The sequence below is a fragment of the Myxine glutinosa genome, chromosome 5 (assembly GCF_964187855.1).
Source record: "Myxine glutinosa chromosome 5, kmMyxGlut1.1, whole genome shotgun sequence".
In the NCBI taxonomy this organism is placed as follows: domain Eukaryota; kingdom Metazoa; phylum Chordata; class Myxini; order Myxiniformes; family Myxinidae; genus Myxine; species Myxine glutinosa.
The window spans coordinates 165,464,650-165,477,250 of NC_136265.1; the positions used below are offsets into that span (position 1 = coordinate 165,464,650).

Below are 12,601 nucleotides of genomic sequence, written 5' to 3' on the forward strand. Positions count from 1 at the left end.
TGGTGTGAAGTACCTGTCACCTCAGGTGAGTGGATGCAGATGGTGCGAGGAGACTCCAATCCTAACTCTCCTCTTAATGACTTTAACACACGTTACACTACCCGGGGTCTTTCCCTGCCAATCCATTGGCCAACTTACACTATGGGTTCTAAAAACCAATTCCCATTGACCAAACTGTGGTGCTTCTCAATTTGGGGTCTCACTCCCCCGATTCATCTCCCGGTGCCCTTGCACAATTTCTGGGCTGTGACGTGTAGCTCTCCCAGCAGGTCTACCCACCTGCACACCTCCACCACTGTAGTTGCCACCCGAGCTTACCTAGCTCCTCACCCTAACCTAACTAACTGGGGAAGGCCCCTCCTGGCTCTGTCACCCCACTCGGTGCCCTCTGGCACTGGGCTACCCGGGTCCGTCCTCCGGATCCTCAGGCCCCATCCACAACAACTCTACCGGCTCCCAGAGCCCACCTGCGGCCTCACCTGGCCGACATCCTCACAGTGGTGGAGTGCCCAAACCAACTAACACACACTAACAGGCTACACGCCCAGCCATTTCCACAACACTAATGCACCCATCCAAATACCATTCTTTCACCTCGCACCACAGATGCCAATATCCAACCACAATTTACCTGTACCCTCTACCTAACACTTACACTACCCGCCCCGGGTATTCGTGATGGGGGTCCACTCTTCCCCCATTCACACCTTCGCACCATCCACTCCACTTCATTGTTTCCACCATACTCACTCCACTACCATCCATTCCAATACTCCAGATATTCCACACTCCATGTCTTCCACACAACCATTCTCCATACACCTGTTGGTGCACACCTGTGCACTCACACCTGGTGCCACCTGCACCCTCCTTCCTTCCTGGACCATTTGGTCAACACAACACCCATCACCTTCACTCACTCAAACACTGCTCCATACACCTGTTCAGTTGCACACCTGTGCAATCACACCTGTTCAATCACACCTGTTCACCATACACTTCTAATCCTCAAACACACGGCATCATCCCATCTAACTACTCCCCTCTGAAACTTGCGCTTCCCAGTCGTCCCTTTAAACTATTGCGCTCCCTCGTCATTATCATCCACTAAGCTACTACGTCCCCACTACAGGTATCCTTGTCACTAACTAATCTTAACGTCACCTAAGGTCATCTCTCTAGATCCCTACACACGATATATCCTAACCCTCCCGGGCTAGTTTTCACTGCCATCAACCCCATAAAACTAGTGCTCCTTTGCCCCCCGCTGTGAGGGATGGTGGATTGGCCATCCCATCACATGGGGCATCTCTTACTATCAATTTTGCACACCAAATTCCAACCAATCAAAAATTTGCCAATTACTGCCAATTCTATTCACTTTTCTAAATTTCGGATCAAAACCACTATCACTATTATCATCATCAGTCTTCTCACTAGTGCCTCTCGGTGCGCCAATTCACTTCCACAGCCCGGCTTCGTAAAGCCGAGCAATGAATGCGGGTTGTTTGGTGCCGGCGGCTGGATACGTCCGACACTCGGTGCAGGGAAGGACGCTTACCCGGGCCGAGATCCCACGCACCCCCTCGGCACGGAGCCATCCAATTGCCCGATCTCGACCTGCCGGAGCGCCTCGACAAAAAGGGGTCGCCATGACGACCCTTCCTATCGGGCTGCCCGTTCCGCCTAGCGGAGCACGGACGCGGCCGTTCCAAACGCGGCCCAGCGTGGATCACGTACGGCGGTCCTTTCGAACCCGCCGTGGTTCGGATCCCCGCTGGTCCTCGCGGCACGCGAAGCTGCCCGACGCGCACCGAGGGCCTGATTCGGCTAAATGTCGTTCTAACCGCTACCCCGGTTACCGTCGATGCCTCACCTGCATGCTTACACGCATACGCTACCCCTTTCACCCTCACTGAGCTCGGTGTTCCAACGCCGCCCGTACACCCCGCATACTTCGTCATTGCATTCGTTCTTTCGCTCACAGACTTGGTCACACACCTGACCACCGAACACCTTGGCACACACTCGTCGCTCGCACACCTCACCAACACACCTCTTTGCGCCCCCTTCTCGGTCACCTCCTCTGTGACAATCACAGGTGTGCTCTCACTCGCACACCCAACCACATGCCTCACTACCAACTCAAGTGTGCATTCCCACACACGCTCTACCATTCCAGGTGTGCATCCTTCCATTCCAGGTGTACATCCTCGCTCACCTGTCACAACCAACTCACGCTCCGTGTCACTCTCACTACTCTCACCTCCACTCTTGACAGCGCATTCACCCTTACTCTCGACAGCGCACTCTTTCCTCATGCACCCGTCCGTTACACACCTTTCTCACGCACACTCTTGCGCACACTCTCCCGTTACACCCTCTGTAACACTCACCACAGGCATGCATTCTCCCTCACTCTTGACAGCGCACTCTTTCCCCATGCACCCGTCCGTTACACACCTTTCCCGCGCATCCTCTTGCGCACACTCTTTCGTTACTTCCTCCGTAACACTCACCACAGGCGTGCATGCTTCCATTACATCCTCTGTAACACTTCTCACTACGCGCTTCCATGTGCTCCCTCGCACACGCGCTACGACCGACTCACTCTCGACAGCACACTCACTCCTCGGCGCGCACTTTTTCCTCACACACCCCATGGTCGGACATTCTCGCACACCTCTTTTTTCGCACACCGTACCTGTCGCACACTTCACTAAAGGCCTCTCACGAACACCCGGGTCCACATCAACCCCCAAGCCAACTGAAGCTCCCCTTACATCATGTACATTTCCACGTATATCGCCACTCACCTTGGCACCTCGTCTCCGCACCTCCTTCGCCACCTGCAAACTCTTTATTTGGTTAGTGAGCACACCATTATGAGTTGAGCACCGACCTTGCACATATTCCATCACCTCCTCCTTTATCTCCCTCTTACTTTCTGTCCGTCCCTTCTTAATTTCACTCACCTCTTCCTCCACTTCCTCTAATTTTTGCTTCACCTCTTTTATTTCCCGGTGCGTCTCCTCAAGTTCGTCCTCTAAGGCTATCTTGACCGTCTCTATGTGCGTCCTCACCTGCCGGTCCTTCGTCTCCATTATTTCTGTCACCTCGTCCAACCTCGTTGTCAGTCCCTCACGTACCATCTGACATTGCCTCTGTGTCGCTATCAAGTCATTTTTTATGTCGTTTTGTGTCGCTTTTAACCCTCCTAGTACTGCAGTGTTCCTTTGAACCTGCTCCACTAACTCCGTTTGTCCCTCTGTCAGCTGTTCCACCTCCTCTGTCAGATCTTCTATTCCCCCTTGTAACCTAGCCGTTCCATTTCTCACCTCTTTCTCTATACGCTTTTCGCCTCGCTTTACCTCCTCGCGTACTCCCGAGACCTCCTCACTTACACCTCGTCGTATCTCCTCTTTCATCTCCTCCATCTCTTTTGTAGATGCCACCCTCATCTGTCCCAATTCATCCCTCTGAGCATCCAATTTACTTTCTAACCCGATTTTCACCTCCTTTATCTGGTTCCCCATCTGTTCGATTTCCCGGGCGGATTGCTCCCCTATTTCCCGCAATTTGTCTTCCATCCTATTTTCTAACCCCATTAACCCGTTTTTCACTCCCTCTATCTGATTCTCCTGGGCAGCCATTCTATTTTCCACCCCCGTTAACCCATGTTTCACCCCTTCTATCCCATTGTCTAACCCCTCAAATTTAGCTTCTAGCCCCCCGATTTGATTTCCTAGTCGCTCCCCCATTTCTCCCATTTGGCCCCCCATTTCTCCCATTTGGCCCCCCAATCGCTCACTATCAGCCCTTGCTCCGTCCCTCATTACCCCCATTTGGCCCTCCAATCGCTCACTATCAGCCCTCGATCCGTCCCTCATTACTCCCATTTGGCCCTCCAATCGCTCACTCTGAGCATCCATCCGGTTCCCCATTTCGCTCCCCTGTAGTTTGAGGGACGCCTGCATTTGCGCCATAAATTGCTCCATGAGGGCCTGCATTTGGGCCATCCCTCCCACTTGTGCAGCGGGTGCGGCCGCCGTAGCCATGTGCGAGGTGCCATTTTGCGCGCCTGAAGCCTCGTGCGCGAGGACGCCATTTTGCACGCCTGATACCCCCTCAACCACATTGCCAATGTTCTCCTCCACTTCGTCCCTCTGATCCTGGGTTACTCCTAACCCCTCCTCTAGCTCACCCACCGGCATCCCGTCGCCTTGACCAGCCATGGCGCGATTTCAAAATTCGGGTTTTGCTTTAAAACACAAATTTTCAGCAGCTCGTAATCTTGAGCGCGTTAAGCGCGCTTCGGGCCTCGTATCTCACTCCCCGACACCAATTTGTTACTGTAATAACACAATTGGTGTCCAAAATTTGGGCTAAATAAATTTAGTCCCAGGTTCGAATCCCAACTCCTGACTACCAATTTGTTACGGACCGCGGATTAGATGTTATTTTGACCGAGCGGTGGTGTAACCGCGGCCGAACAGTTATTCCCCGACTAAAACCCGATTCAACCCAAACGTTGGCCGTATCGCGCCACAGCTACTCAATCGGGAAAACTCTAAAGCGACCGAATGCAAAGAGGAAGAAGACGTACAGAAGAGTAACGGGATTTATTATTTACACACACAAGCAAAAAGGAGCAGTCACGATTATTTACAGGGACATGAGACGCAGGTGACACAGTGAATTCCTTATACAAGCTTAATTACCTACCCAGGACAGAACAAACAAAGACACTGACTCACGTGGGGAATTGCAGAGTGGATTGCTGGAAGGAGGTGTGTGGCTGGAGGGGGGAGGACAGCACGGAGCTGGCTGGAGCTTGATCCCGCACGGGACGTCGGGCTGGACCTCGACGGCCGCTGATGCCACCGAGCCTGTCGTGTGCGCGGAGTCACAGGTCGGAGCTGCTTGTCTCAGTAAAAGCGCACCTGCTCTGGCGACCCAGCTCTTTCTTTGGACTCAGTAAAAGCGCAACTCTCTGACGACCCAGCTCTTTCTTTGGACTCAGTAAAAGCGCAACTCTCTGACGACCCAGCTCTTTCTTTGGACTCAGTAAAAGCGCAACTCTCTGACGACCCAGCTCTTGTCTCCTCCCTCCTTGTCTCAACTCCTTGGGGAACGCCCCGCCGGCGGGTTATATAGGCCCCGCCTCTCAACCTTTGCGAACCTCCCCCAAACGCTCTTCCTCCGCCCTCTCAAGCCAAACCCCTTGTTCACGGTTGGTCGAGTGGGGCTGGCTCACTCCTCCCCTCTCTGACGAGGTGGGGACCCGCCTTTCTTCCCCAACCCTGCCTCGTGGCCAATGGTGGCTGAAGAAAACCGCCCAAAATGCAGTTGGCCATCGAAATGAAATGAAAGGGGACCTATTCTTATTTCACTTGGTACAATGGAGTATTTAAGTTAATGGGAGACACAGCCTTACCCTAAGACACATAATAAGATATAAGCTATCGAACAGGGGTATTCTATGATTGGCTGACGTGTATGCTTTATGGACTAATTACCGAGACGCCCTTTTTACATTTATACAACTCTGGAGGCAAGAGGGGCCATATCCAACCAATGGTACACAGCAGTTTACCACAATCCAATACACACAATCAAAAAAATGCCATCCTCATATCCGCAACACAATGCCATCCTCATATCCAAAAACAATGCCATCCTCATACCTCAAAAATGCCAGAGCCCTCCGGGCCTCCGGGCCCCGCACCCCCAATTTAAAACCGAATTCATTCATTATTAAGTCTGCCAATTACGTGGCATATACTATTTGAAGAATATATACAGGATATGTTATTTTACTACTATTTAACAGTTAATCTATTCACATTACATGATACATATTTTAATCGATCAGATTAACAGTACCGTAAGGCTCCAGTGTAGATAAATTTAATACCGGCCAGCTTTATTATTTATTTATCGACACCGGATACAATTTACCATATTTTTAATAGGCGAAAAATACTCTAATTAAAAATTCACTTTAAAAGCAAAAAACATCTGGTTCTCATCATGAACCGACAGTGGGAGTGCAGCATGTTGGAGTTTTTTTTTAACTGGCTTCTTAAATTACTTTTAAATTGGCTTTATATACAGCCATCATCGCAGTTGATATGAAATCCTTCCTCTTCTCGAATGGCTCATCTCAGTTCACCAATTTGGTTTCAGACCAGGTGTTCTCTCCCTAGGACATGTTGCTTCTACTCACCCAACAATGGATGGAGGTCCTCAATGGCAGATATGAGTTTAGGGCCATTTCCCTAGCCATATCTCAAGCTTTCGATAGTCTGGCATTCCACCTTGCTCTCCAAACTCTCTGCCCATGGCATCCAAGGCCAACTACACACAATGCTTACTTACTTCCTCTACTCTCATAGCCAATGTGTGGCAATCAACGGAATCCTTTAATCTCCTCTCCCTGTCAAGGCTGGAGTGCCCCAAGACAGTGTTCTGGGCCCAGTCCTATTCCTGATCTTCATAAATGATCTCTCTATTTCTCTTGAAAATTCCCTTTATCTATTTGTTGATGACTCCAGCCTCTACCGTGACATCCCTCATCCTTCAGACAGGCAGGCTGCAGCCTCTTCTTCCCTCTCTTCAGACCTTGACAAAATCACAAGCTAATCACACACTTGGAATATGTCTTTCAATCCTAACAAATTTCACACTCTCACTATCTCTCTCCGAAAGGACTGCATGGCATACCCAACCATTTCTTAACATTTCTGAGGAAGTTCAGGCATTCAAACTCCTAGGTCTCATTATCAACCATGATCTTTATTGGGGAAACCTCAGTTCTAATTTGTTTTCCAAAGCCAGTCGCCGACTGGGCATCATCCGTCATTCAAAGTTATTGACACACCTGAACTCATATCCTTCCACAAGGCCTTCATCCGCAGCTTGATGTAGTACTGCACTGCTCTCCCCTCTGGGCTGGTGCCCCTGCCTCGCACCTTTCTCGTCTTGATGCCATTGAAACTAAGGTCTTCAATATCAATGGAATACAGTGCATTCAGAAAGTATTCAGACCCCTTCACTTTTTTCACATTTTGTTATGTTGCATCCTTATGCTGAAATCGTTTAAATTCATTTTTTCCCTCATCAATCTACACTCAACACCCCATAATGACAAAGAGAAAACAGGATTTTAGAAAGTTTTGCAAATTTATTAAAAAGAAAAAAAAGAAATATCACATTGACTATCTGAAATATCACATATATGCTTTCGAGCCTGTGAGAGTAGATATTGTTTTCCATTTTGGTAAGGCTTGTTATTTTAATTTTTTATATATATGAGCACCCCATTAATCACCTTCAAAAGGGGTGTTTTGACACACCCAAACACCCAGTTTTCATTCATGCAATCCCTTGGAGTTTGACAAGTGTGCATGCAAAGTTTGGGGCTGCTAGGTTTCATCGTTTTGGAGTTATGGTGGAGAATGATGGACTGACACACTTTTAGTATTATACATGAACGACACCCCCAGAAAGTTACAGTTATGGTATTTCTCTGTTTTTTTTTCTTTTTTACATACGTAGTATATGTACCAGCAAAAGTACCCGGCCCTGCCGGGTAACAATGAGTCACTTCCTGACAGGAATATGAAGAGAGGGGGCGTGGAGAGGGGGAGGGAGAGGGGGGGGGGGAGGAGAGGGAGGGGAAGGCAAGTGGAGGGGGAGGTGAGAGGTGAGAGAGGAAAGGGGGAGAGGGGAAAGGGGGAGAGGGAAAGGGGGGAGGGGAGGAGAATGGGGAAGGGGAGGAGAGAGATGGAAGGGGGAGGGGGAAGGGATGGGGATGGAGGGGAGGGTTAGTATATCGCACAAAAATGTTAGTCAATAAAAAAATGGGTACCAAAACCACCTTTAGAGGCCATTTTTCCCCGCAAAGCGGGGGTTGGCCTTTTTCGGGCACCGTGGTTGTTGTTGTTTTTGTTGGTCCCCTTTTTGAAGCAATGTTTTACGGCCGGATGCCCTTCCTGCCGCCAACCCTGTTTGTCGCCTTTTACACAAGCAGGGAATTACCAGTGAACTGGTACTCAATTAGCCGACCTTGGAAGGATGACAGGCTGAGTCAACCCCCCTGGCGTTAATTCAGCGATCGACCGGGATTCGAACCCAGGATCCTAGGATCCTAAGCTGGCACCCTAGCCACGAAGCCAACACCAGGGCTTAAACACCAGTTACGTAAAAACAAAAAGGGAGCTCTGTCTACGGTAACACCATGGCTTGCAAAAGCAGCCTGAATAGCGGTCACCAAGTGGTGGTTAATCATATTCAAAAAGGGTGTTATAACACACCCAAACTTCCCCGGCCTTGTGACTAATTAATTAAGTACACAGGTATTTCTGACTTTGTTTGTAGAGCCCTGGTCAAGCGGCTTAAGCACTCCAGCAAGCACTCTAACGAAATGGGTGATAAGGAATGGCTGGCTTGGCAAGCTCATTGCTTCTGGTTGAAATGGCCGAGGAATTTTAAAAACAGATCGCAGGTACAGTGGAGTGACACCCTATCCTATGGAAGTATGAATCAAGTTAAAAATTATTATTAAGTTAAATAAAAAACTAACCCCAGAAGGAGAATGACAGCCTCGCTTAAATAAATGAATATATACACTTAGTTATAAAAATCGCAAGATACGGTAAATTTTTGTCAGATTTCATTCCAGATTTGGACATGTTTTTTAGTCTATAGGATCCAATCATCATTTCCAAATCCAGATTTTGATGATATGCTTCAATTATGTAATGATAAATATAATTGATCGTGTTTCCAATCAAGGCACGTTTGAATAGGCCAAAACAAAATGGCGGCTTAAGAACCCAGTGAGTGGCAGTGGGCTGACCAAGATGGCGGGCCGCCATATTGGTAAGGCTTTTTCGGGTTTTTTCTTATGAGCACCTCGTTAATCATCTTCAAAAAGGGTGTTATAACACAAACAAAAACACCCAATTTTCATCATTCCAATCTGTTGAGGGTCCAGGTGTATGCATGCAAAGTTTGGGGACACTAGGCTTCAGGGTTTTGGAGTTATGGAGGAGACAGACAGATGAGCGGACGGACGGACACTGCCTTTTTTACACACTTTTATTTAACTTCATCTGAACTTTGTTTGTTTGTCCCATTTCAAATCTTTGAGCCGTTCGTTTTCTAGGTTCCATACGTCCTAGAGAGCTGAAATTTGGCTCCCTTTTCTGGTACATTTTCATCTATCAAAATGTAATTAAAAAATATATATATTTAAAAATTAAGAAAAAAAAAAAGTTTGAAACTTAAAAAAAAGAAAGTGTGTAGCCCGAAAACGTGTTTTTTCGTTTACTTGTTTATTATAGATATAGCACCATGTTACAATTCGATGTAGTTGAATTCAATGACAAGTTGGTTGCCAGAATACCTACGACCTGGTTTGTTGGAGAAGAGGAGGATGGCTGCTTTTGGCTAAGTGTGAATGCGACCAAAGCATCCAAGCTTGTAAAATCTGCAAAAGACCCATGCAGGTCATGGAAGAACTACAATATCCGGGTGTTGGGCAGGGCAGGGAAACTTTTTTTCCCTTGAAGCTTTCGTATAATTGTGCTGCAGCTGAATCCATGTTATTGTAGTAATCGAATACTATACGAGATACGGGTACTTGGGTATACATGTACTTTGAAACACTTGATATAAATTTCATGTAAATGTCTTGAAAAATCTTGGGAAATTGTCATTAAAATTCAACTACATTGTTACCTCCACCACCAAAAGTGGATGGAGGCGACTTATGACAAAACTTGGTCGATGAGTTGGCTACGTGACAAGAACAAGCTGATTCGATTTTGGTTCAGATCCGAATCCATATTTGGCCTTTCAATGGGATACAAAACATAAACTGAATTTTGATATGTATATTTTGATAAATATAGATGGTATATACTATATACTGTTCAAACGAGTAAATACATTCATCTTATTATCATCCCTCTGAAACGGGGGCTTATGGACTGTCTCGTCCGTCTGCCCGCAGCCATATATTGGACAAGTATGGACCAATTTTGTTCAAACTTGGCCCAAAGACGATACATGAGTATACATATGCAGAAGATTTTGTTTTGCTATCCGACCAAAGATGGCTAACTGGCGGCCTTTAACTCTGCACAGCAAAATTACTAAAGCTACGGGGGCTATGATATTTTATGTCTTTCTCTCCTTGTTCTTTTTTTTGTTTCGTTTGTTTTTCTAGCCAACTATGGCAGGACCCTTGGCAAACTCAAGATATCAGGAGATGCATCTAACCTCAACGCAGAGGAAGAAGAAATTGTGCTGAAAAGAAGGTATTTTAAGACCTTTCCAACACTTTAGACCCCCTTCACCATTTCGACCTTTTGTACCTTTTCGACCCAACCGACCCTTTAGACCTTTACTCCCCTTAAAGGGACACAATAATGACATATTTTGAAGAGATCTTTCATGAATCAAAAGTATCTCACATTGAAAAATAGGTTGTCGACCCTTGCCTTAGACATTTACATCTTTAGAGATTAGACCTTTGAGACCCTAACTACAATTGGAACGTACCTTTTTGACCCTCGGACCATCTCGACGCACAACTTTTAGATCTCGACCTTTGAGACACACACCAGACAAAAATCTATAGTCTTTTTTGCAAAACACAGACTATACTCTAAGCAAGTAATGTGCAAACTCTACCCACCCGGAGGATTAGGTGCTCTCCTAGTGATAGGAATAGACCTCCACCACGTGCCTTTGGAGGCTACATTTGATTTTGCACTGCTTCTGCACGTTCTTTTATACAAGCCCGAAGACCAAACTAGCGTGCAGAAGATAGTACCTCACAAACTTTCACATGCAATACTGTACATCAGAAAATACTTAATAACCTCACATTTTCTTATGTCTTGTTCTTTCAGGCGAATAGGGAACAAGAAGCTCATAAACAGTGACTCCAACTCAGATTTGGAAAGTGACAAGCATGTTAAAGAGGAATATGTCCCACCACCACCAGAATCACTGCTGTCCGATTGTCCGGTTGCTCAACCAGCTCCACAATCATTACTGAGTATTCCGGCAAGAGCCTCAAATGCTCCAGTAATTGCTCAATCCCCATTTTGGGCTACTCTTGTCTCGGTTCCACCAATGTCGTTAACACGCTTTTCAGCGCCCCATCAAACTTGGCAGAACTAGAGCAATTTTCACGTGAAGAATGGGCAAAGATTTCACCATCTCACTGTGCAAAGCTGGTAGAGACCAACCCAAAAATACTCGTAGCAGTCATTGCTGAAAAAGGTGCTTCCACCGAGTACTGCCCGCAGGAGCTGAATACTTTTACAACCAATGAATTTTGATTTGTACAAGTTTTTTGATGGTATTCCTGACATGTCACCTCCTTCAACTATAACAGTGCTTCATTTGAATTCTTCAGTTATGAATGAAAAAGTTCATTTGGAGAAATTCTTTCTACATAATTTGTAATTTATCGAAATGTACCATTATTGGGAGGGGGTGAATATTTTTTCCAACAAGTGAATTTTTATTTGTACATGTTTTTTGATGGTATTCCTGACATGTCACCTCCTTCAACTATAACAGTGCTTCATTTGATTTCTACAGTTATGAATAAAAAAGTTCATTTGGAGAAATTGTTTCTACATAATTTGTAATTCATCTAAATGTACCATTATTGGGAGGGTGTGATTACTTTTGCAGGCCACTGTACATTGTAGCAATCTTTGTTTCCTGTTTATAATTATCTTTTAAAGGTACATGTACTATATTAAAGTTCTGTAGTCCCAAGCAGTTCTGTAGTTCCATCTGTTTGTTCTTTACGTTTTGTTACATCCTTATCTGTTCTATTTTGTAGCTCATCAATGAGCCATGAATGACCTTATATAAAAAATAAAGTGGTTAAATATACAGACCCAAGAAAGAAACTGTGTGCATATGAATTAATGAAATATTAAAATTGTGTGAATGGTTGGAGTGATGAGAATGAAACCTGAAGCATGTTCAAATGTAATTAACATTTACACAACCCAAGCACTTCCTGTGTGAAGGTTGAGCAGCATGTGAAAATTTGTACCCTCCACCCTGGCCCAAGCATATCTGTGTTTGGTGAAATGTAAGGTAATGCTCAAACACTACAGCAGGTAGGTATGCTGCAAGGCTGTGAAGACCAATGAAAATTTGTACCAACGGCCCACTGGTCCATCAAAAGTCCTAGAAAGATATTTACGTGGTATTCAGAATTAATTAATTTTTAAAATAATAAAATGCTGTACTAACTGAAAATAATCTTCCAGCAATGGATGTTCAGGTGAAATAAAATATTTTCCACAAATATCACTTTTTATTTGCATAGTTGTTTTTGTTACAATTTGGACCAGATCACCCCCATAATGTGCAAAAACCTACAGCACCTTCATATGGGATCGTTTCTCTGTATGCAACTTTAACATGGGGACTGAAAATTCCTTTCTTGACTTCTTGATTTTCATACGATTCCAGAATAACTTTAGCATTTGCGTTCAAATCGTTGCTAAGGGGGTTTTTTCACCGCGCTAAAATGGCGACGGCCGTTGCTAACAGG

The 12,601-nt window shown here is 45.9% G+C and overlaps 2 protein-coding genes across 2 annotated transcripts in view; both read left to right on the plus strand.

Annotated features, from left to right (window-relative positions):
* Positions 1–11,945, plus strand: part of LOC144892415 (uncharacterized) — a 37,767-nt gene extending 25,822 nt beyond the window's left edge. Inside the window, exons 3-4 of the mRNA XM_078779014.1 lie at positions 10,238–10,328; positions 10,926–11,945. Of these exons, the coding sequence (XP_078635140.1) occupies positions 10,238–10,328; positions 10,926–11,199 (365 nt within the window). The 3' untranslated portion in view covers positions 11,200–11,945. The remainder of the gene's footprint in view (positions 1–10,237; positions 10,329–10,925) is intronic.
* LOC137426794 (uncharacterized) overlaps positions 1–12,601 on the plus strand; it is a 150,189-nt gene that overhangs the window by 84,586 nt on the left and 53,002 nt on the right. The window lies entirely within an intron of this gene.